The sequence below is a fragment of the Falco rusticolus genome, chromosome 13 (assembly GCF_015220075.1).
Source record: "Falco rusticolus isolate bFalRus1 chromosome 13, bFalRus1.pri, whole genome shotgun sequence".
Taxonomy (NCBI): domain Eukaryota; kingdom Metazoa; phylum Chordata; class Aves; order Falconiformes; family Falconidae; genus Falco; species Falco rusticolus.
The window spans coordinates 1,596,946-1,621,609 of NC_051199.1; the positions used below are offsets into that span (position 1 = coordinate 1,596,946).

Genomic DNA, 24,664 nt, shown 5'->3' on the forward strand with positions numbered 1-24,664 from the left:
GATCAACTAGTTGGGAGAGTCCAATTCTGACTTGGTCCAAAGGAATGGAAGGGTTTATCCTAACGCAGCTAAAACACATGGGGATGTTTTACATTTTTACATGTGTTACAAAAACAAAGGGGACGCTTTAGAGGAGTGGAAGAGTTGACACAGTTGCTTGGGCTTTCCCGGGTGGCCAGTGTCTTGTCTCTAATGATGGCTATGACCTGATAATTCAAAGAGAACTAAGAAAAGTGACTGGCATGCAGCAGGCTTGCTAACTTGGGTGTTTTAAACCACCCAGTTGAACGTATATACCAGACAGCCTTGCAGGTGACAAAATAAGCAGAAGTCCTAAAACTTGCTTTGTTGAGGTGAGAACAGCTGTCCTGAGTCATGGCTCTTTTCTTAGCTGAAACCAGCAGCGAGCGTTTGTGTTCACTGAAAGGATTAAACATGGCACTGCAGTCAGCATGCTAGATACCCTGTTTGTTTTATTTGCAGGAAAAAAAGAAAACTTCATCATTATTATTCCGTAATAAACTGAATCCCCGCAAACAGCATGAGGGCTCATCTCGCATAGCTCCATGCTGGTGTGGAGGTGGGTGGGCTTCTGCTGTGCCTGGCTTGCCCAGAGACAGTTTCGCTGCACAGGCAGCTGCTTACAACTGGGGAACACCTGAGAGTCAAAGCCTGTAAAGCTGCCGTGCCAATCCTGTAATAGACTTCCCTGAAAGCCTGTTCCTCTGCGTTCATGAAAGAATATTCATGTTGACAGCATGTGTAATACTAGCCAGTAGCAATGTTTTTCTGAGCAGTTGCCTTTTTTTTTTAGTCTGCAACAGTTTCTATACAACATGTTCTTTGGGGAGTGTTGGAGCTCTACAGGTGTTACACATGCAGGTAAGGTATTAAAGATTTTTTTTTTAAAAAAATATTTATCTGGATTATATTTGCTTTAGGCTTTTATATTTAAAAAAGAAAAAAAAACCACCACCAAAAAAACCCAAAACAAAGCCCTTCAACAAAGCTGTAAAACTGTGAGCAACGTCCTCTTTAAAGCCTTTGTATATACATACATCCACACACGCACACTTTTTTTTTTTTTCCCTTGGCAAGTGGAGCTGTGTCAGAACACACACAGTGGGATGTGAGACATTCATTAATTGTGTTTTGTGTGCCTGTGTGCATGCGAGCGGTTCTTTGAAAGTGCGAGCTCCCAGGCGAGAGGCGTTTGGAGCCACATGAAACGACTGCAGCTTCGGGGCAGAGCCAGCCCCAGGCTTCTTTCCAGCTTTTCCTTGGCTGGAGCTATATCATGGATGGAAGGTGGTGTGCTGCCTTTGAGGTGAAAGCTCTGCCTCTTTGCAAGTTCCTTGCTTTCCTCCTGCAGTTGCATCTTGGTGAGGATGCTGTGTGTGTTTTGCCCCTATGGGAATCGAAACACCCTCTCTTGTCAGCACAGACCCGAAATGTCCATCCTCGGTGCCAGCCGTGCTGCTAATACTGGGCTTCTCTCGGACGTGGGATTGGTGCAGTGTTTAGGAGGTGGCTCCAGAAAGGGGCTGGAAGTGGCAGCCCCCCAGCCCTGTGGTGTGGGGCGAGGGCTGTGTGGGCTGACTGAGGGGCCTTGAGCCCGGGGCAGCGGCAGGGCATGGATGTATGAGTGTGGCAAGTCCCTGTGTTGCCTGGGCAAGAAATGGCGCTGGTTACCTGCCTCACCTTGCTTCTCTCAAATTTTCCTGACTCAGGGGAAGAAGAAAATCACTGCCTTTCAGGAAGCTTAGGGGCTGGGGGGAGCGTAAGGTGAGGGATGCTGAGGGTCTTGCTGCCAGCTAGTGGGATGGTGAGGGGTGGCAACAGGGAAGAAGAAGGGGCAGGAATCTGGAGAATTCCTCTTGCACCCGAGGGTCTGGTTGGGGTGAGCTGCCCTCCCCGTGTGCTACCTGAAGAGCAGGGTGCATGAGCCCCTGTACCAGCCCCAGCGAGGGCTCCCCGTGTCTCCTCTTGTCCAGCTGGGTCCAACCCCACGTCACACGCACCAAAAAATTGCTCAAGCCACTTAATGCTTGGTGGTCCTACGTAACGTGCTCGATGCTCTCACAGTCCCCTGGGAGCCCAGGGTGGCAGGGAGATCTGTGGCTCCAGCCTGGTGACCTTCCTGCCCCCCCTGGCCCTGATCCTTGCAGCCGCCTGCCAGATCCCGGTCCTGCCTGGGCCACCAGCCCCTCTCCCGGGGCGGGTGGTGTAAGAGCAGAGGGGAACCAGCCAGGTGGCTTTTGAAAGTGGCTCGCACCCCCACCACCACCCCGAGATGTGACTTAGCAGCAGTTAAGATTATGGGGTATGTTAATATATAATTAATGGTAATGATACGGACGGTGGGTTATTACAGGGTAGCTGCCGGTGCTAGCAGCGTGTGCGTGAGCGCTCGGGGAGCGATTTGCGAGCGGGTCTGTCTGGTCATGTTGTTCCTGAAGGGTGTGGGGGAAGATGAGCCAGGTTCTGGGCCTGGTTCTCTCCCTCCATGCGTGGGGCACCAGCTGGCCCCAGCTCGCCAGGGCAGGGCTCTCTGGGGGCGCTTTGATGCATTTAATGGGGGGAGAGGCTGTGGCTCTGTGCTGCTGTCACAGCTCTGAAAGGAGCCGGGTCACCCTGGCCAAAGGGTGGCTGGGGTGCCCTGGGGCAGGGCTCGTGGGGCTGTGGAGCAAAGACCAATGCACCCGCCGCGGCTGCCCCTCTGGGGGCTGCAGGAGATGCAGGAGGTGGGTTCAAAGCAGCAGAGATGCAGGATGCAACATGCTGGGTGGCACCCACGCACTTGGATGCTGGGCCCAGCACGGGGAGGCTCTCCGCCCACAACCGGGTTGGGAATTTTGCCCCAAAACAGTTTTTTTCCCATGCCAAAATAATTTGGCAAATTGAACCCAAATTGGGGCTGGCATGACGATGTTAGGTGAATCGGGGTTTCTTCGCTGAGTCTGCCCAGGATGGGGTTGCGCAGGCTCCTCTCCTGGCGTGCTGCTTCACCAGCACCCGTGTCTTTCTCTGCTGGTCTGGTCCATGTGTGCATCCCTCCAGGCGTTGCCAGCAGCAGCCATTGGGTGCTGGGGAGATCCTGCTCTGTGGGGCAAGTCTGTTTGAAGGGCAAGAGAGGTGCCCACATCTCCGAGCTAACAGTGAACTGCAGAGCTGATGGCCAGGGCTTTATGCCTTGCACGGCTTCTCCGTGCCATGCATCCCTCCAGGAGCCAGGAGATGGTGAGGCATGGGGCAGTGACCAAGTTGGGGGAGTTTGCTCTGAGGCAATGGTGGAAGCCTCTGGGGTTGGAGATCCTTCTGGTCGGTGTCCATGGGCTCGTTGCCAGGGTGGCTCAGGAGGGGCTTTGCTCAGCTGGAGCTCGGCTTTGCTTGAAGGAGAGATGCCAGAAGGGCAGGCTGGAGGGCAGGTGTTTTCAAAACCATTTTGCCTGGAGAGGCGATTAGAAATTGAGTTTTGTCCTCAGCCAGATCCTGCTTTGACACAAGATCTTCTACCTTGGAGCCTAGGCATGGCCTTGGTGGGAGTGCTTGTGTTTGAGGGCCTTATGGAGGTCTTAGGGCTCTACATGAGACTTGGCTTTATGAAAACATCCTTGTTTTTGTTGCTGAAGCCACTTGTCTGTACTGTCCCCATGCAGCTTCACTTTTAGCATTTGGTGCTCTTCAGCATCCATCCTTTTAACACCCAGTCAGTAACTGGGGGGCACGTGATTGCTTGTACCAATTAATTGCAATTCCCGTCAAACAAGACTTGTGTTAGGTTGAGGAACTTCCCATGTGTTAGGTACCACCTTCTGTAGATGTTCTTCTGCTCCTCCTGCAGTGCCCGTGGAGACTGGTCAGCCCAGGGTGATGCCATTATGCTGAGCACCCTGTCGGTGGGACCCCAGTTCCCCCTCCTACAGCAGCCCCTGCTGCCAGCCTCGCCTTGTCCCCTCCCAGCTCTAACCCCTCCCCACTCTTGCAAAGTGCAATTAGGAGCAGCCTCCCCGGTGGTTTCTGAAAGCCCAGACTTCAAAGGCAGTGATGGCTGGGCAGGGAGAGGATGGGCTGTAATTAGAGACCTGCTCAGGGGGCAATCAAGGGGGGATGCTTGTCCTGCTCATGCAGGGTCCTGCTGTGTGACCTCCCGCTCCCGGCTGAGGCCCCGCTGCCAGCAAAGGCTGCTGCCTCGCTGCAGGGCCAACACCGGGAGCGGGAGCCAGGCTCCCAAGGACACCCTGCTCTGCTCTTCGCCTTCCCCACCACTCGAAGCCGTGGGCTGGGCTCACCCTTTCCCCACCGCAGGCATCGTGCCTTGGCGGGTTGTGGGAAGCTGGAGCATCTCCGGGATGCCTGACGGTGCTGGGGAGTGGGGCAGGAGCTGCGGTGCATGCAGTAACCCCACCAAGGATGCTGGCTCCGTCTCTCTCCGTGCTAGCGGGGGCCGGGCTCTGAGTGTTGGGTGGCGGGCGCCTGGGAATGGGGGTCACATCCCCCCACCAGTGTCTGCACAGCTCTGAGCGCAGTGGGGCCGCGGCACCGCAGCCGGAGCGGCTGGGCAACAGCACCACGCTGGAGGAACTGGCCCAAAGAAAGTCTTGGAAAACAATAGCAATTGTTCTCTGCCTTTGTTCCCTTCCCTCCCCGGAGGAGATGGAGCTGTGCTCGGCTGCCGGCGGGTGGCCAGAGTGAGTGTGACTGCCTGTGCTCCTGCCTTGGCACCCGGGGAGCCCACCTCACGTGCTGCCTGCTCCACCGCCTGCCGCCCTCCTGGTCCCACCAGCTTCTCCAGAGCCTGAATCACGGGTAATGTAATAATAAAAGCTTTACATTGTCATACAGGCAAGGAATAAAATTGGGCCCTGATTCTTTTTGTCATGGGGCAAGAGATTTTCTTATGGCTGCAGAGCAAAGCGGTGCTAAAGCCGCTATTCTTTGCTGCAGGGCACTGGACCTGCCAGAGGGAGGACCTGGCCAGAGCCCTGAGTGCTGGGGGAGCTCTGGCTGAAGGAGGGGCTGCGACGCCCACACCTTTCCCTAACACCCTGTGCGGTCCAAGGTAGGCTTCGTCCAGAGAGAAGGTGCTGGCCGGGCCCTAACCAGGGAGTCACAGGATTGTTTCTGGTCCAAGCAGCGCCGTGCATCCCCTCTCCTAGCCTGCTGGTTCCTGACAGGCCCAGGCATGTGGGGTGAGTCCCCGGGCTTCCCTGCCGTGGCTTTTTCTGCCTTTTACCACCATCCGCCTGCTGCGAGCTGGAGCGTGTGGTCACTGCCCAGATCAAAGGACTACAAGGCAAAGGCGGAGGGTTTCCTGCAGGGCTGCCAAGGGAGATTATTCTGTGCATGGGGAGCGGCTGCGCATCCCAGAGCCAGCTCCAGGCCTGAGGCATTACCCCAAGGCAGCCTGCTGAGAGATGTGGCGCTTAGCACCGGGTTTGCTTGGCCAAGCTTACAGTTCCCCACGCAGAGTCCTCGGGTTTGCATATTCAGCCTGGTGAGCTGCCGCTGCTGCTGGAAGAAGGCTTAGACATTTGCAAAACCCTTCCCTTTCTCCCCTCTCCTCTTGCAAGCGCATGCTGTGCAAACCCCCAGGGGCTTCAGGCAAGTGCTATGGCTGAAGAAGCACAGAGCTGGGAGCAGGCTGGGGTGGGCTTGGGCGCCGAGGGGCTTTCCAACAGTAAGTGCGAAATGGGAACGTTGCCTGCCTCCTCTTGGCCCTAGGAGCTCTGTTTATCCCCTTTGCAGAGGGATCTTAGCTGAGCTCAAAGGCAAGCAGGGCTTTCATGTTGCAGGTGGAGCAGGGAGTCCAGGCAGAGCTCCTGGGTCTCCTGCACCTCTGCTGCGTGACACGTTAGCCCCCTCACTACTCTTTGCCTCCGTGTAGGCGTAAGACCTACAGAAAACACCCAGAGCAGCCTTGCCATCGTCTGCGTGCTCACAGTGGCTTGTGTTTGATGCCCTCCATCCATATGGAGCCACTTGCTGGAAAGTGGTGATTGCAGAACCAGGTTGGGGTCCTGTGGCTGCAGGGAGGTGGCACTGCCTCTTGCAAGAGGTTTGGGCACACCGGAGGGAGATGGCAAAAAGGAAAAAAAGCATTGTCACCGAGGGACAGGCAGCAGCGAAGGGCTGTTTGTCACTTGCAGGGAGGGAACAGGGGGAGCTGTGGCCACTGGGCGCTGCCGAGCCCCGTCCCGAGCAGCCCTGGTGCAGAAGTGTCCTGTCTTTTTGCTTGTACTGGCCAGAGTTCAGTGACTGCTTTTTGGAGCCCTTTCAAAGCCCGGCAGCTCGGTTGCCATGTGTCCTCCAAATGCAGGCAGGATGCTCAGCTCGCTCCTGGCTGCCTGGGAAGAGACCTGGGCTGCAGGTCACCAGCCCTGCCTGCTGCCTGCGGCCAAGGGCGAGGGAGCCTCGCCGGGACCGCCACTCCCGGCTCCTCGGTTCCCTGGGGCTGGCAGCGCTGGGAAGGTGTGTGGGTGTGTGGACACAGAGGGCTCTGGGATGTGAGCGATGCTGGTGGTTCGCCGCTGCCCGGCAGGGGTTGCTCCCGAAGGCAGCTCCGCGCCTGGGAAGCTGGCAGCAGGACATGCAGCGCTGGGGCAGCTTTGTGCTTTTTTTTTGGTGGCTTTCCTAAAAATGGTGCCTTTTGCAATCCTCCCAGTCCTTCGACAAAACTTTTCCTGGCAAAACCTCTCCAAAACTTCTGGGAATTAAGTTTGTGAAATGTGATGGGGTTAAAGACATTTACACTTCTTGTACAATGCTGACAGCTTTCCTGGTGTGGAAATTTCTTGCTGGGACTCCAGTTTATGTTGACGGGTTGGGCTCAGGGAGCTGAAATTGCTCCAGGAGACACGGGGAAGATTTTCAGCCTAGGAGAAAGGGCTGAGGCGACAAGAGGGAGCCTTGGAAATGGCTGAGGATAGAGACCCCATCTGTCCCTGTCCCACCATCGGGGTGAAGGTGGTGTTCTGGTGTCCAGCCTGAACTGGCATCTGGAGAACTGCAATCTGGGGTGATCCTGAGAACAAGTTTCCCCCATTCCTTTCAAAACCGACCCCAAAGAGCTGATCCTGGCCCTGCTGCTCATGCAGGCAAGCCTGGCTGTGTGTGCTCATTGCTGACCTCCAGCTCTGTCCCTGAGGATATGTGTGGTCACACCTGTGTGGTGGCCAGCCAGCCTCAGCTGGCTCCCCTGGCCCTGCCGGCGTGGGCAGGAGGGTGGGCACAACACTGCCTGCTGCCAGCCAGAGCCCACGCTGGGGACACCCATGAGATGGGCAGTTCTGCATGTTACGTATAGGGTCCCTCCAAGCTTTGCCACAGCCGGTGCCTGTATGCATGCTGCATTTCAAGGGGGGAAGCTCTTGCAGATGTCAGGAATAAAGCCTGAAATGAATAGGACTAACAAGCCCTGAAACATGACTTTGTGTCTGCAAATAATAAGGAATGAGTTACAGTCTTGGAAGAGCAGAACATTACCCTGTGTGCAGGGTCCAGCCTGTCCCTGGCCTTCATTAGGTGCCCTCCTTGCACTGTCCTCTGCATGGAAGCTCTGCTTGAGATGTATTGTCTACAGATGGGTTTCTCAACCTTTTCTAACCCAATGATGGCCAACCTTTTTGGTGGAAATCCAAGGATCATTTTGTTCAGAGCCGCCACATGGTTTTATTTACGACCCATGCGAATTAGGCAAACGTCGCGCTGTTTGTCTCTTTTATTTCATCTTCTCGCGCTTGCTTGTGCACATAGGAATGTGCGCGTGTGTGCTTAGGAACAATTTTGCAGACCACTTCCTACTGCCGTTGGGACACAGAGCAGGTCCCGGACCCAACGCAACAGCAGGCAGCGATGGGCCCCTGTCCTTATTTCACATCACAGCTCGGTTCCCTGGGGAGGGAGAAAAGTGCCAGGCACTGCCCAAGCCACTCCACCATCTTCTGTCATGCCAAGGTCCCCAGCCCAGGGATGGGGAAGATCCTTGAGGACCATCAACATCCCTGTTCTCACCAGGAGACCGTTCATTAATGGCACGTGGCTGAAAGGCAGCCTGAGCCCACGGTGCTGGGCTGAGGACTGCCTGGCATGTCCTCCATGCTCATCAACAGGGGCTTTGGTTCCTCCACCTCCTGCCAGGAGCTCCCTGGATCCCCCTGCTTCTGGAGGGGACACCCGCAGCTGTGTCCTCAGGTCTGGAGATGTCCCCACCAACTGGCTTTTTGGCCGAGGAAGTGCTGAAAGGCAGCTGCATCCCCTCGGAAGAAACCAGTCGTCCTGGCATCCCCGGCAGGACTTTTCCTCCCTCCCCAGGAGGAGTCGCATGGGCTGCCCAGACCCTCGCAGAGCTGGCGCTGGCCTTGGCGGGAGAATTCCCAAAATCCATCCACTTGTGCGAGTCCCCTACTCGGGGCAGTGCTGCCAGCTCCCAAAGCCACGCTTAACTTGACACATGTGTGCGGCCTTGGGAAATGCAGCAGTTCTGATTCTTATTTGTGCTGCCTTCTTCAGTGCCAACCTGCCGGGAGGCAGGGCCCTGGCAGCAGCTCTGCTCCGCTCCGTGCTAGCCGCCCTTCCAACGCACCGACCTCTCTGCCGGCTGGGCCCCGGATGCCGGTCCCCGCTCCTCCTGCCAGCAGACGTGGCGTGGGGTCCCGGTGAGACGGCTGGTCCCAGCCCTGGTGCTGGTGGGCATTGCCAAGGCCACAGGGAGCATCACCAGTGGCTGAGCCTGTTGGGGGTGGGGTGGTTTGCACCTCCCGCATCCCTTGCAGTCGCCACCAGCAGCTGCCTTTCAGGACCCCTGGGTTTGGGTAGTGGCTGTGCCACTGGGTGCTGTCCCCAACTCAGGGGTGAGGATGGATGGGGAGCCAGCGGTGCCTCACCTCTGCAGCTCGCTCTTGAGAGAGGTTAAGCTCTGCTTAGGTTCCACTTAAGCGTGATTCCAGTAGAGGCCCGATTTGGAGGATGCCCAGAGAGAAGCTTTGTGGGGAGGGGACTCTGTGCAGCCCTACTCAGTGCAGAGCATCCCCGGACATGCGTGTGGCTGCTCTCTGGGTTTCAGGGACTGTCTGACTCCGATACGGAGGTACCAACCCCATTTGGCTGTCTCCAGGGTCCAAGTAGCTGCTCTTAGGATTTGGGACGGAGGTGCCGGGTGCTCTGCTCCACCACGTGCCCGCGCCCCATGGGCTGCACCCTCCTGGCCGCGGCACGGAGGGTTTCGGGCTAGCAAGGGCTGGCGACAGACCGGCACGAGGCATGGCTGTGAGTCCAGCTCCGGCTGTTCCTCGCTGACGAAACCCCCAGTTTGCAACACAATTTTTTGGCGTATCATCCTGGCCATCCGCTTTCTATTCTAGTGCTCGCCTTGCGGGAAGGATTTGGGGATGGGGGCGGGGGGAGCACATTTCAATTGTTCAGGGAATGGAAGTAAGTTGTTTTGCGGCTGGAGAAACCCAGTGGAGCTTGCTGCGTGCAGGGAGTTTTTCCACTGCTGTCTCTCCCATTTGAACAGCATAACCTCGAGGGTTTCCGAACTGACGCTCAGCACGTTGCCACCAGCCTCATGGCAGGGCCGGGTCTGGTGGCCGGCTTTGGGCTGGAGCCTTGCCCCGGGCACTGGCTGTGTATCACCTGCCTGAGGCCATTCTGGGGGAGAAATATGCACCTTGTGGGGTCTGACTTGTTTTTTGAGCAGGGTGGAGAGAACCGGAGAGGACAGAGGATTGCCCCCCAGTACAGGCTGGGATTGTGCTGCTGGAAGCTCAAGGCTTTTGGGGTAGAAGGTTCCCACCTTGGTCTCTCCAGGCAGGAGTGAATCTCCCACCTAATCCCATGGGATCCTGGAAAAATGAATCACCAAAAATTAAAGGAAGCAAAGAAAAAAAAAAATTAAAAAATCCCTCCCCAAAGCCGCCTTCCAGAGGGTTGGGCAAAAGATAAAAGCTCTCCAAGGAGCTGGGACTCCTCCTCTCCCACCACTGACTTCTCATTTAAATGTCTGCGTGCAGGCTGCAGCCAGCACTGCCTCCACGGCCGCCCCAGGGGAGCCCCCGCCAGCCCCCCGACTCCCACTCCTGCCTTGCCCCCGGGGACGATGCCCACACAAGGGGACAGCAGAGCTGGGGCTTAGCACCCCAGAAGCAGCTCGACGTGGCGTGTCCCCGAGGCAGATGAGCCAGTGGCGGGGTGCTTCAGGTGGTCCTGCCAGCAGACTATGTGAGAGCTCCTGGGGGGGCTGAGCCGAGCGGCGCCTGCCTGGGCACGGAGGAGTAGACGGCAGTGAGGTCCCTGTGCATGGACCCCCTGAGGCCAGCCCCCCGATGTCGGCTCCGCTGCTGCTCTGGGTCATTCTCCTCCACTGGGCCACCAGCGGGGGCTTCATCCGGGGAGGCAGGACGTGGCAGCACTGCACAGGTAGGAGCGAAGGGTGGGCTGCGCCGGGAGGGAGGCGTCAAGACAGGCTGTGTCGGGAAACGTGCTGGGACCCGTGTGCTCCCATGGGATGTCCCCTGCGCTGCCAGGGGAGACCCCAGAAAGTGTGCTCTGTTTTGGGGGGCATGTGGCTGCTGCGGGGTGCCCCGTGTGGGGCAGCCTCTCCCTGGCAGCCTGTCCCTGGGGTTTCAGTGCCTGGGTGCCAGTGGACTGAGCCTTAGGGTGACAGCATGGTGCGATGCCTCAGGTGCTGCAGCTGCCTGCACCCGTGGGCAGCAGGTAGTAGGGTCATCCCTGCACCTGCGGCCCCACAGTGTGGCAACCAGGGAGCGACCAGCAGTTCTCGGTGCCGTGGGGAGAGCCAGGCGCCCGTCCCTGTGGCACAAGCATTGTACCAAGGTCTGCTGACCCCAGCGACCAACATGCTGGGACTGGGGGAGAGGAAGGAGAAGTAGAGGAGAGCCATGAAGTCCCCCTGGAAATTCCCTCAGGCCACAGACTCTCTGGAGCTCCCTGTGCTCTCTGCCAGGCACAATCCTGGCAGCAAAAGCTCCCAGAATGTTTCCGTCCTGCCGCCCCCTCCGAGGCGCTGGCAGCTCCTCTGGCATTTCCCGCAGGGAAGTACCAAGAACAGCCTGAGCCGAAGAGGGTCCTCATCCCCTGGTTCTGCCTTCCCATCCCCATGCCGCACGGTCCCGGTGTGGGCAGCAAAGCTTCAGCCCACTTTTTAGGGCTGCTGGGGCCCAGGCTCCGTGTGCTTGGGGCTTGTCTCAGTTTGATGGCGCCTGTATTTACATTGTATTACAGCCCAGCTGGTGGTGAAAAGGAAAGCTGGGAGAGATCGGAGAGTTTCTGCCCACCACCTCTCCCCCTAGGTGCTCTGGTCAATCCGGGGGTGTCCCTGCTGTCTCCAGGCAGCCTCAGCTAGAAGGATCCCAGGGTTGTGAGGCACCAGCATCAGCACATTTAAGCGTCCCCACGTCCCTCCTGCCGGCGCCTGGTGCAGCCCTGATGCTCCCAGCCTGGGCTGAAACACCCCGGCCACTGTCCGAGCCCTGCTCTGATGGGTAGCAGCGACTGATGCAGGAGGCAGGCTGGAGCACACATCTTTGGGTTTCAGGATTTGGGTTTGGTTCTAGGAGTCGGTCCCCTCCTGGCCAACAGCGTCGGGCACAGCCACCGGCTCCAGCTGAGCTGTCCTCCGGCTCATCCCCACCGCCCCCAGTGCAGTCAGGGGGTCCTGAACCACCCCACAAATCCAAGCCTGAATTCAGCTTGTGCATTTTGCTGAGAAAACAGAAACTGGTCATTCCCCAAGTCGTGCCTTTCTGAAATAAGTTGTTTCCGTTAAGCCTCCCCCACCGAGGCTTTGCTTTGGGAGCAGCATTGAGCAGCGGAGGGGCGGACAGGGGGAACGCCGAGGTGGCAGGGTGGGAAGGACCTTGCCATTCTCCCTGCTCTGGGCTATTCAAAATATTCAAAAAGTCACACAGTGGACACAGTTACCACTAAGGGATGTCACACAAGCAGATTCCTCCTTGCTCTGCCCATCTGGGTTTGGGTTGCAGGGGGTTCCCGGGCAGAAACACTTCCCCTCTCCAGCTGGTTTGGATTCAGACACACACGGGTCCAGCCTTGCTCACAGCTCCCTCCCTCCCAGCTCTCCTGCTGTGCCCCAGCAGCCAAGACTTATTAGTACAAATAGGAGCTAAAAGCCTGGTCTCACTGGAGATGGGACAGAATCAGGATTTTTTTAAGTCTAGCCAAGTGCTGCTTCATCCTGTAAGCATCATCACCAAGCTCTGGTGCCCTTTGCTATGGCCACCACAATCCTGCCAGAGAAACATTCAAAAATAAAAGCTGCGAGAGTGCCAAGGTGAGGATGGTCAGAGAAGCATCCGCTGTGGGTACTGGCATGGGGCTTGCTGAAACATCGGACCGATGCCAACCCCAGCACTGGTACGTGGGGACAGCTTTGCAGTGCTGGTGCATGGTGCTGTTCTTCACCTGGGTGATGCTCTGGGGCTGGGCACCTTGTTTTCTCCTCTGGGGAGAGGATAATTATTTAATGAGTGGTTTTGGTGCCTGCCAGGGGAGTATGTGCATGTGTGCAATGAGGGCTGGGTTGGGAGAGCCTGGACCGGGATGGAGAGAGGAGCACCGTGCCCCACTGCCCCCGGGAGGATGGGGATGGGCGGCTGTCCTGCAAATGAGCCTGTGAGTGCTGGATCCCTGCCTGCTCTTCTGGCTCTGGCTGTTGTTGCTGGTGCCAGTGGGTCCCGAGGAAGCTGGTGGCAGCCTGGGGCTGCCTGGCCAGCAGGTCCCGGCCCTGGGGTCAGTGTTCAGAGCTGTATCGCTGGGGCGATTCACGCAGGTGAGCCTGCACACTTGGCATTGCTCCCAAGTGGTCAGGCTGCCATTGTTCACGACGTGCTCCGCTGTCTCTCGGCACAGACCTGCGCCCACTGGACATCCTTTCGGAGATGGTCCCCGCTGGTGGGCTGGCCCATGGCATGAGGGTGTTTCAAGTGCAGGGAGTGCGCGGCTTCCAGCTTGCTGCCTCGCGACCCCGCGTCCTGGGCTTTCCTGCCTCCCGGCTCTTCATCCACTGCGACCGCTTCCCCGAGGAGTTCTCCATCATTGTCACGCTGAGGGTCCTCAGCGTCCCTGCCAAGGTAAGGGCTGCCAGCCGAGCACAGAGCGGGCACAGCCCAGCCCTGCAGCTTGTGGCATGCAGATCTGAGTCCGTGCCCTCCCGCAGAGAAATGAGTATGTCTTCACGCTGATGGCGGAGGAGAGCCCCAGCGTGCTGGTGGGGCTGCGCTATGCCCCCAACAAGCTCCACTTCCTCTTCTGGAGCCAGGAGCGTGCCGGCGGCTGGCAGATCCGCGTCACCTTCCCCAACGTCTCCCTCTCCGACAACCAGTGGCACACACTCGTCCTGGCCGTCTCTGGCCAGTCCTTCTCCCTGACAGTGGACTGCAGTGTCCCCAAGGACGTGTAGGTCGGGGACAGTGGCGGGGGGCTCAGGAGGGCTGGTAGGGTGATGTGCCTCCACCAGCATCTCCTCCAGGCACCAGCAGATGCTATGAAATTGTCCCTTGACTCTTCTCTGCCCATCCGCAGGGTGGTGGAGACCCCATTTCCAGCCTCTCTGTCAGTGAAGCGAGCCAGCTTCTACCTGGGCAACAGGAGAAGAAGGAAAGGCGTGTTCACGGTAGGTGCCCCACAGTGCAGGGCTGCCCGGGGGTGCTTGTGGCTGGCCACGGGGTGAGCTGCAGCCCCCCCTCAGATCCCTATGCTGGCAGGGCTTGGGCCATGGCACAGGCAGCGTAAGTGGCCATGGGTCCCACCACCAGCCTCAGTCCCAGTCTGGCTGTGGGCGTGCAAGGGGCAGTGCTGGCCACTGGTGCTTTGTGGGACAAATGTGTTTTTAAGAGGACGTTGCCAGTGGTGCGGTAGCAGAAGGACAGTTGTTGGCAGAGTCTTGTTGATATAAAAGTTAGGGCAGTGCCCGATCCTGACCAGTAGTGAAAAGCAAAGGCGGTGAAAGCTGCCTGCAGCTAATGAGCCCCTTGCCAACGCTCCCCTTGCGCCAGCTGTTAAATTGCCCAGGATGGAGATTTTGGCAGGCTGGGCATGTAACGAGGGGCTGATAAATGCATGTGAATCCCAGGGAGGCTTCCACGGCCCAGGAGGGAGGGGAATGAGCAAGAGTCAGGGGGGAAATCCAGGGCATGAATCATCTGCAGTTTCCATTTCTTGGTCTTGCTGGACTTGTTCTCCATCCTGCTGCTCCTGCTTTCCCAGGGCTTGCTGAGACAGCTTGTCCTGCTGCCAGGAGCCGATGCCACCCCTCGGATATGCACTGCCATGAACTTCAAAGTAGCAACGCTCTCTGTCCCCACCATCCTCCAGGATCTCCCTGCAAAACCAGCGAGCAACGAGGTGCTAAAATACCCCTACGGTCAGTAACTGCCCACGACATGTGCTCGGTTGGTTGCCTGCTGTGTTCATTGAGGAAGGCTCCTTGTGTGGGGCTGGGCACGGAGCAGAAGCAGAGGGGAAGAACATGTCCCCAGCACCCTCTGTTTCTCAAAGTGTGCATGGGGTGGGATCCCTGTCCGAAGCTCCCCTTCCTTGGTAGTGCTGGGCACATGCCAGTAACCCCCCGGGTGTCAGCCCCTAGGGTTTGCTCAGCCGGTGGCTGGCTGGCTCGGTGCTAGGATGCCATTTCCCCCATTCCCTGGTGCCCATCATCAGGATGGAACCGGGACAGCCAGCCCTCCCTATGTGCACAGGGATGAGCCTCGCTGCTCCTCTGTCATGTGCGCTAAGAGGAACCTGCCTTGCTCCTCTCCGTGCCCAGAGACCGACACAAAGGTGACCCTGGGGTCCCGTCCACCCTGCACCAGGCAGGAGAAGACACAGTTCTGGTTCAACGCCTCCCGGCGAGGCCTGTACCTCTGCAATGGCAGCACCTGGATTTCCTTGCTGGAAGGTACTGGTGTGCAACGCGCTCTCGGGGATGGAGGGAGGTTCTTGCAGCAGAGGTGGAGCAGAGATTTGCCCTTGACAGCACTTTGGGGTGGGAACCAAGTCAGGCAACAGCAGAACGAGGGGTCTGGGGTGTCCCCCTTCCTCTCTGCTGTTTGGCCCGGCTCTGCTTTGCTCTTGGTGCCCGCATCAACACTTCCAGTGCAGCTCTGGAATCGGGTGTCCCTGTGAGCCAGCTCCCCTACCACTCACAGAGTGCCCATGTTGTCCCTCCACCTTCATGTCATCCCAGCTCTGGTAGCCTTCGTGCAGAAAATAGTGGGGCGACAGTGGAGTAACAAGGTGGCAAAGCAACCAGAGCCTGGAGGGATGGTTGTTACTCGCTAACAACATGGATTTTGCCTACTGGTGTGCTCCCGCTCACTGTAGACAGTCTGGCCAGGATCTCTGGTGAGGACGTGGAGGATGGGGCATGCCCACAACTGAATTGTCCTTCCCCCCTCTCCTGGGGTTTTTCTTATGCTGGTACCCACATGGAGACCTCATGCTGGGATCTTGCTGACCTGTGCCCTTTGATGCCACCAACACTGGCCCATCTTATAGCCCTTCTCCTGCCATTTGTCCCTTCCAGTGCCCACCCATTTGCCGTTGGGACCACACTTAGGGTTTCTGTTCTAATTCCTGGCATTAATTCTGTCTAAGTCTTCTCTGACTTCTTCCAGAGCTCATGCTGACTCCAGCCAGAGAAAACATCTGGTGCAGGGCTGCTGCAGGTGGGTACGGGTTAACCCAGCTGGTCTCAGCAGCCCAGGCCCTTTCGCTGTAGGTCTGTTCCTCTCCTCATTCTCTTTAGGATAAATATATCAACCCACTTGGTAAGAAGCGATCAAAACATGCGGCATCTCATCCTTCCCCCCTCCCAGGGAAGACTGCTCAGCAGAGCTCTTGGCAGCCCTGCTCTCCGCTGGAGAACAGGCAGGGCTGGATGGGCCTGGATGTGCTGCCCAGCGAGACGGAGTCAGGCCATTTATCACCCCCTCGGGTTTTGGCCCCTCACCACCGGCGCCACCAGGACCTTCATTTTCCCCCACAAAGCTCCGTACAGCAGCAAGTGCTGGCAAGCCAGCTCTGCTCTGTCACGTGGGGCACCCCTCCAGGCCAGGTCATCTGGTTTTAACCTCACCCCTCTTTTTTTTTGTGGCCTCCTAGTCAAACATCGGCTGGACTACGTGGAGGAGTACCAGAACCTCGTGACCAACTCTGAGACGATGGGTGTTGAGCTCTTCACCATCCCAAAGGTGGGACTGTTTGCAGCCACTGCCAACCGGTACAGCCCCCCAGGATCGGCCATCTACAAGTGGACTGACGGGAAGTTTGTGCCCTACCAGAACATCCCCACATACCAGGCTCAGTCCTGGAAGTATTTCACCATAGGAAAGAAGGTCAGTCTGCCAGGGAGGTTATTTCAGTGCCTTCACATTTTAGTATATTAAACTGCAATTGCCCCTCACTGGCTTCTCCTCTGAAGCCCTGAGCCTCGAGCATGGTTTAGCAGGAGAATCTTTCTCCCTTCTGTCTTTGATGGGGTCACACTGATACACATATTCATCTGGTAAGGGTCTGTCCTAGGGACTGGTGGCTGCTTGGTGGGCTGCCCTCTGTTTTACTAGTTTTGCTGAGACACAGCTACATCCACACAGGCCATTTCCAGCAACTGATGCTGGCAGCAGAGGTAATTGTGCGTCCAGAGTGCTCACATCTCTTCCCTGGGGATCTCCGGGATGTCTGCAAGGTCAGCCTCCAAAGCCAGCTGTTGGAGCTGGATCGTGCCATGGGCTGGGGTTCTAGCAGGCTCTGCCTGTGCCCGCCTCAGGTGTAGCGAGTGCCAGTGCCAAAATGTCCATCCCGCAGAGGCGCAGTCCAGCCTGGTCTGGGGGGGCTCACAGCACGGCTCTGCCCTGGCGTGAAGGCTGAGCCCCGGCGGGGCAGGGTTTGCTGCAGTTCCCACCTGGCACGGCAAAGCGAGGCAGGGGTCACCCCGGGCAGTGGCTGCGGCATTGCTTTTGGGGACACGCAGCTCCTGACATGGGAGCACAGAGAGCAAAGCCCTCCCTGAGCGCTGCCTGTGGTGGGTGTCCAGCCACACGTAAGGTCTGCTCTGGTCTCAGAGATCTGCCTGTGGTCTTAGAGAACCCGCAGCTCCCTCCCGAGACCCACTGAGCCCAACCTCCTGCATTTTTAAGCCCGCTTGCTTTTGAATCAGTCCAGGACTTTGGAACCATGTCTCCTCCCTGGGCATTCTGCCACAGGACTTCTGCAGAGTATCTGCCTGGTTCCTCTCCCTGGGGAGCTACTTACCACTTTGCAAGGAGGCCTGGGCAAGCCAAAAAAACATCTGCTGAGAGCCAGCTCTGTGCCGAGCTCTCAGAGAAGTTGGGACTGCTCCCCCTCCGGCATGGCCTGTTGTGGCTTTGTCACCAGACACAGCGCAGGGTGGCTGCAGGGCTTCCCTGTGCAGAGCCACATGCTCCAGGGTACAGAGGGATGGGGCAGAAGTCCTGCCCCCAGGCTTGGTGGTACCCACAGCCCTGCTGTTTTGGATACACATGAGCCACATCCCTCATTACCTGCCTGACGGTGGGGTCCTGCAGAAAACCTGGTCAAGCCCTGAAAATGCAGCTGTGTTGCAAAGCTGGCCTTGGGCTGGGAGCCATGCCTGCCGTCCCCAGCACTGCGCTGGCTCTGCAGAGCTCCAGCTGCACTCTCACGGGCAGGAGATGGCAACATCCTCAACTGGGGTTTTATCTGCTGATGGGAACCACCTTGAGACTCCCCAGTGTTAGTCTGGAGCCACAACATCCCCTTGCAGCAATGGCTGCAGGCGCAGGGAAGACCACCAGGCTGGAGGGTCCCAAATCTCCATGGTGTCCCACACCCGTGTTGGTGCTCACCAAGGCTCATATGCTCTGGGTTTGCCTTCAGGTCTTCCCTGAGAAAAACTTACTCAGACTTACTAGGCAGGATGGCCTCTCTCCTGCACAACTTGGGGCAGGTTTTCCAGTTGGTGCTAGCCTTGGTGCTCCAGAGTGGCTGGGGACAAAGACAGGTGCTCTGGGTGCAGCTGCCCCTGCTCAGCATGGAGCTGGTGCCCAGACAGATGTTGCACCAGCAGTGGTGCAGATCTCTCCAGTTAGCCCAGGTTCCTTGCACATGTTGGAGGTGGGTGCTCTGTAGTGTGGGGACATCTCTGTAGGTGTCAGCACCTTGTTACTGCACCAGGACTCGCTGATGCTCTGCCAGGATGGGGTGAAGAGCCCCAGAAGGCAGCATCAGGGTCTCCTGGTGGCTCCTGCCAATGGAGAGCAAGGGACCACAGGCTCCTGAGTTGTGGGGCTGTATCCAGGCCTTTCTCTTCCCTCTGAAGCTGTGCTTCTGGAGATGCCCTGAAGGGACTCCCTGGACCGGGACCAGCAGGGAGAGCTGCCCAGCACTGGGGATGCACCTTCCTTGGTGTGATGTGTGCACCCAGCACAGACCTCCACTGAGGGTGGAAGGTCTCTGTCCTTGGGGACGGCTGAGCCTCGGCTGGACAAAGCCCCAGGCTGGTGCTGGCAAGGTCCTGCACTGGGCAGGAGGCAGGAGACCACCCCCACTGGCTGGTGTCTGCTTGTGGACTGTGGCCTTGTGCTTCCTTGTGGCCCAAACAGGGGCATAACCTCTGGCACGCCATAGGAAACCCGCTGGGCTGGCGGGGCCGGCGTGCCACACCGCACGCCCCCAAGAGCTCGCATGTGCTCCCCGCCTTGCGCAAGGCCATCTCCGCTGCTGTGCACTTGTCCCTGACACTTGCAGTGGGGTTTTCTTGGTCTGGCAAATGCTTTGTCTCGGAATCATCATGATATCTGTGATTTTTCTTCTGAACAACCTTTCCTTACATGGAAGGTTTGGTAGCTCAGGCCCCTGTCCCTGCCCAGCCTGTTTCACCCACATGGCTGTGCTCTCTGTCCCCGGGGCCGGTGGGGTGCGAGCGGCTGCGGCACGGCTCTCCCTCCGCTTGGCTCCAAGGCTGTGGTGGTGGGTTTTGTCCCTGCGCGGGCTCTGCAGGCAGCAGGCACTGCTGCTGCCATGAACAAAGGCCCCCGCAGGCCAGCAGGTCCGGGTCCCCGCGTTGGGTGCACTGTACTGCTTGGGGGCTGCTTGGGGACCCCTGCCAGCCAGGGCTGCCTTGTCCCACACCAGCCACCTCAGTCCCTGGCCCTGCATCCCGTGAGTCATTCTGCCTGTGCTTGTCCACGCTGCTTCGAGAAGAGAAAACCAAGATGTCCTGGCTTGTTATTTTTCAGATCTTCCTAGCAGTGGCTAATTTTGAGCAGAATGACAGGGGTCAGGAGTTCTCTGTAATATACAAGTGGAGCCACAGGAAAGAGAAATTCATCACGTACCAGAGGATCACCACGCACAGCGCTAGGGACTGGGAGGCATTTGTCATTGAGGGAGAGGCTTTCCTCGCAGTGGTCAACCACAGAGAAGGTACCCAGCCCTTAAATTCCCTACCGGCCCGGCTCAGATGGGGCAGGTGGCCCTGGGGTGACACCAGGGACCACGGTGCCCCGCGGCAGGCACCCTGCTCGAGAGCATCCTCCTGTTGCCGTGGAAACACTGCAGCTTCCTGCGCATCCTCTGCCAGAGCGCAGGGCATCCTCATAGGCATGCAGCTGGAAGCACGGTGTCCCTCAGGAAGCCTGAACCTTGGCAGACCATCTCATTTTAGGGGAGAAAAGCACTTGGGGAGGTGGCTGACACGGTCCCCCCCGGGTTTCTGACAGCGGGGGACAAGGACAGGAGTAGGGGCAGTGTCTTTGCTGAATCTCTCTGCTTTTAATTTGTTTCCCCCAAAGCTACATAACACAGTGGGGTAGTGAGGGCAGCTGCGTAGGTTTGCAGGGGCTGAACCTTTTGAGATGCCAAAGCCTTGGGCTCGTGAGCACACAGGAAAGTGAGGGAAGCCGAGTGAGAGCCTGCTGATGTCCCTCCGTGGGCACCCTCCAGATGTGATCCAGCCTCCTTCCCCTCCCAGGCCATGAGTTGTTCTGGGTTGGAGCATGCACCTCTCAGCACAGGGTATGAATGGGTCAATACCACGTCCCTGGGTCCCCAGGATGCTCCCAGCCGGGTTCAGACGCTGGGCTGGTGAGCTCCTTCACTACCATCAGGGCTGGCTCCTGGGGCATCAGCTCCTCTGGCACCAGGCTCAAAGCTGGTGGCAGGTTGCTTGGGCACCAGCTGCCTGTGAGCTGGGCTAGAAACTCCCTGTGTCACCTGTTGGACCCCACCACAGCCAGTTTTGACGAGACCTACTCCCATGGCAGCTGCAGCAAAAAGGTCCCTTCGGTGGCCATGTACATCATGCAGGGGTTAAGACCACCATGGCCAAGCCAAACCAGAGGTGTTCCCCTTAGGGGTGGGCGAGGGTCAGTCCCTGAGGAGCTGCCACTTATCCGCATGGCCATTCCCCACACACCCTCTTCTGCCTGCAGCCCTTCTTGCCAGTCTCTTTCATTGCAATGAGGATTGGCCATAAACCCATTAACGTGTGGTCCTGCTGCTGCTCAGTCACCAGAAACACCAGCAGGGCCAAGACGAGTACAGCAGTGCTCAGTGACTGTGGGGTGGAAAGGGGCTGGGGGTGCCCCCCTCCTGTCCCAATGAAGCCAGCTCTTTGTTAGAAGAATGTCTCTGGCTGGAGGGGCTGTGCCAGGGTGAAAGTGCAGAAACTTTTTAAGCTTTAAAGCCGGCCGGGTCCTACACAGACATGAGGTCAAGATGCTTGAACAGAGCCCAGGAACTGGACGGGGCATGTGTTTGGGTGCTGGTGGGCTCAGCCTGAGTGCTCAGCACGGGGCAGGCTGCGGGCTGTGGCATCCCCTCCCTCTTTCTGGAGTTCAAGCCATCAGCCAGGACTGGCACAAGGAAGTCCCTGGCCAGCTCTAGCACTCGGGAGCTGAGCACAGGGACTTGGCTGAAAAACATCAGCATGGTGCCGTTCCAGCTGTGGCCCCCTCCCAGATGTGCAAGCTTGTGTGCGAAGGGCGATGGCAGCCCGTGGTGTCGGTAGCTTAGGGACTCAGCTGGGACTGGCCCCGCTTTACGTGGCTGCTGTGCCTCTGGTGTGCTGCTGGGGTGGGGGGACAGCACCCTCCCATCCCTCCTCTGCCAGGGGCTGTGGGAAGCTGCCACCACAGGTTTGGGAACAAGCTGTCAGCATGTTTGATAGGGATGGAGGCTCTAGAGGCTCTTTGACTACTTCTTGGGGAGCAATCGGTCACTAGCAATCAGCCTTGCAACCTGCTGGCAAATATTGGCATGGCTGAACCTGTTCCTGGGTCTGGTTTCTAACACGAGCCAGGCGTTCCTTTTCCTCATGGTGCACGTCTGTCTGTCTGTCTGTCTGTCTGTCTGTCTGCCTGCCTGCCTGCCTGTCTGTCTGTCTGTCTGTCTCCCACAGGGAATAACCACAACATAGACAGTGTGATATACAGGTGGAACCCTAGGACAGCGTTGTTTGAAACCAACCAGACCATCCCTACCTCTGGAGCCTATGACTGGGAATTTTTCACCATTGGGCCGTATTCCTTCCTGGCTGTGGCTAACACGTTCAATGGCACATCCACAAAGATCTACTCGAACATCTACATCTGGCTCAGTGGCTCTTTCCAGCTCTTCCAGTCTATCCTGGTAAGGCTTGGCCACTGATCAAACACTACACCTTGGTCTCCCCTCTGGGTTTAGACAAGCCAGGGAATAATTACAGAGAGAGATGTTCTTCGGTCCTCTGGAAAGGCAGTGAGATTTTCTCACTGATTCTCCCATAAGGATTGACACCGTGAGGTTTATTTTTTTCCTTGGAGGATTTTAGGAGTGGGTAACTTCCCTGCTGCACCTCTGGCAGGTCCCCACACACCTCACAGCATCCTTGGCTTGCAAAGGCTCGTCCATATGCACCTTCTCATGTGCCTTCCTTCCCCACAGACTTTTGGTGCTGCTGACTGGGAGGTTTTTCATGTCGGGGACAGAGTCTTCCTGGCTGTTGCAAACAGCCACAGCTATGACAGCAAGACGCCAGCACCCTCTAACTTCTATGCCATCAACTCCTCCATCTATGAGCTGAACATCACTGCCCAGATGTTTGTCAAATTCCAGGACCTCCTCACCTACAGGTACCTCTGCAAAGAGTCAGGGTGCTCCTCAGTCCACGTCCTTCCCCTGAGCAGCCTGGAGGTCTCCTGGAGGGTTCGTGCAGGCTTGCACACTGCTAGGGACCGAGACTTCGTGGGGAGGGCGATGGGTGGCAGGTCTTTGGCACCAAATCCCAGTGGGAGCTAGGAAAAGGCCCTGGATTTGGGAACAAGGGTGGATTTCCTCTCAGAAACAGCCTGGGAAGAGCAAGGTTTTCTGTGTACCATCAGGGTGGCAGCGATTGGGGTGGGGCATGGACATACAGCCCCTTGGGGCCACCTCACCTGCCCCTCTGCTTGCTTCATCCTCAGTGCCCTGGACTGGGAATTCTTCTCGGTGGGAGACGACTCTTTTCTGGTGGTAGCAAACTCCTTCGATGGCTTCACCTTCTCCGTTAACAGTATTATCTACAGGTACTGCTGTGGGGGGAGGGCAGGGTTGGCTGGTTGTTCCCAGCGGGAAAGAACCTGCCGGGAGCCCAGCATGGGGGCAGCCTGTGTGGATGCTGGCACAGCTTCCCAGGGAGGACAGATAGGACTGCTCCCTGTTTCTGGAGAGGTTTCTGAGCAGGAATGAGAAGCTCCAGTAAGGGTCATCCCACCCTGAACCGCAGCAGGGAGGTGGGGGATGACAGCCCCACGGCTCTTCTGCCCCATTCCAGGTGCCTAGCTTGTGCCCCAGGAGCTAACTGCCCTTCATGTGCAGGTGGCAAGGCTATGAAGGCTTCGTAGCAGCTCACCACCTCCCCACTGTCGGCTGTAGAGACTGGGAGGCATTTCACACCGCCGAGGGTTCCTACCTCCTCTACTCCAGTGCCAAGGAGCCGCTTTCCAAGGTGCTCAAGCTGAAAACCACCTGAGGTGGCTGAGACACGCTCAGCTCATCGCCAGGATTGGGGCAAGCTGGGCATCGAGGTGAAGACGGACCACAGAGCCCGGGAATGGCTGCAGCATCAGCCCTGCAGCTGGCTGGTTGTGCACTCCGCTGGAGGGGGAGGAGGAGGAGGGGAGCCCCAGGCTCCCTGCAGCCTTGCCCCGGGGGCTGGCAAGGGGGCTGTGACCCTGCTTTGGTGCTGTTTCTCCTGGGCGAGCTGTCCTACCATGCTCCAGAACCATGTTCTACCAAGGGTGCCTGGTGCCCAGGCACTTCCCTGGACTCACCGGGACCCTGATGCTTGGTGGTCTCCAGCCAGGAGGGACCCAGAGCCGCTGTTGATTGTGGCCAGAGCCTGCACAAAGCCGGGGAAGAAAGACCGAACAGTGTGTGTTCTGCTGGGAGGGATGTATGGCCAGGGGGAGGAAATGGCATGTAAGAAATTGGGGAAAAAGGTGGCTTTGGGCTTGGCTCTGGCTGCCCAGTGCCTGGGGCTGCAATGCTGCTGAGGACCCACCTGGTTCGATACTGCACGCCACGCTTTGTATCCATCTCCAGTGGCCTTGCCACCCCATCCCGCTGCCGCAGGTGCCTGCCCACGCTCCCACTCTGCCGTGGCCAGTTTTGGTTGTCCTCACTGAGTGACGTGTGTATGTATTGTACAAATCGACAGATGTGTACAAGGAGCAATGCTGGTCCTTGCACGCCTTTGCATGAGGTTAGCAACTCCTGAGCAAACCTGCATTGGGACAAATCCAGCTACCATGGGCATGGGAAAGACCCAAACCTGCTCCAGGTGAAACTATGGCCTCTTTTCCTTTCCTTGCCTTTGCTGGGGGATTCTTTTGCTTAACCAGGGCTCTAATAAACTGTGTGTACCCAGCCTTCGTCCCACGCGCAAGCTGCAGGTACCAGAGCTGCTCTGCCTGTGGCAGAGGCTTCCCTCCACTCAACAAGCCACTCCTACGTGAGACAGGGCCATGTCTGTGATCACAGGTGGCCGGTGGGGATAAGGTGGCCCTGAGCACAGCAACGTGCTGGGGTGAGGGTGCCCCTCTGCCTCCCCCTGCCCGGTAGCCTCTGCCTCTCCTGACCAGCCCAGAACATCGCTCAGCCTTCCCCAGCCCCAGGTTTCCTGCTGGGGCTGGGCCACCCACCCTGGCCCTGGGGAGCCTGTAGGAGATGCCAGCACACCAGGAAGGGGCTGGGGGGGTCACGGCCTGAGCTGCCCTGGGGTCCAGGAGGGCTCCCAGGCAGCCCCTGCAGACCTCCCTCCTCCTCCAGCCCAGCCACAGCCACATCTGGCTTTGCTGGGAAGGACCATTTCTTGCTTGTGAAACAAGCCAGAACTTGATTCGCTTCCATTACACTCAGCCACGAGCAACATCTCTAATTTGGCCTCGAGGAAGGGCAAGATAAGGTGAGACATACCAGATGAGATGCAGAGGCACCATTTGACCAGCTGGCCCCTGCTCAAGCAGGCTGGGGTGAGGGTAGAGGAAATGTGACCTAACAGGAGTCACACTGGTACACTGAATTTAGGCTTGTCTGCTGTGGGAGGGTTTGAATTAGGACAAGCGCGAACCCCTCAAGCACCACTGCCCTCCCCCAAAGCCCAGCT

The 24,664-nt window shown here is 57.9% G+C and overlaps 1 protein-coding gene across 1 annotated transcript; it reads left to right on the top strand.

Annotated features, from left to right (window-relative positions):
• The first annotated feature begins 43 nt into the window (after positions 1 to 43).
• TSPEAR (thrombospondin type laminin G domain and EAR repeats) lies at positions 44 to 23,943 on the top strand. The gene is made up of 12 exons (XM_037406226.1): positions 44 to 882; positions 12,892 to 13,112; positions 13,199 to 13,437; positions 13,564 to 13,654; positions 14,248 to 14,404; positions 14,807 to 14,938; positions 16,144 to 16,376; positions 19,278 to 19,464; positions 21,440 to 21,669; positions 21,964 to 22,151; positions 22,482 to 22,583; positions 22,876 to 23,943. Exons 1-12 carry the CDS (start codon positions 837 to 839, stop codon positions 23,027 to 23,029), a joined length of 1,980 nt encoding a protein of 659 aa, XP_037262123.1. The 5' UTR covers positions 44 to 836; the 3' UTR covers positions 23,030 to 23,943.
• The last annotated feature ends 721 nt before the right edge of the window (positions 23,944 to 24,664 follow it).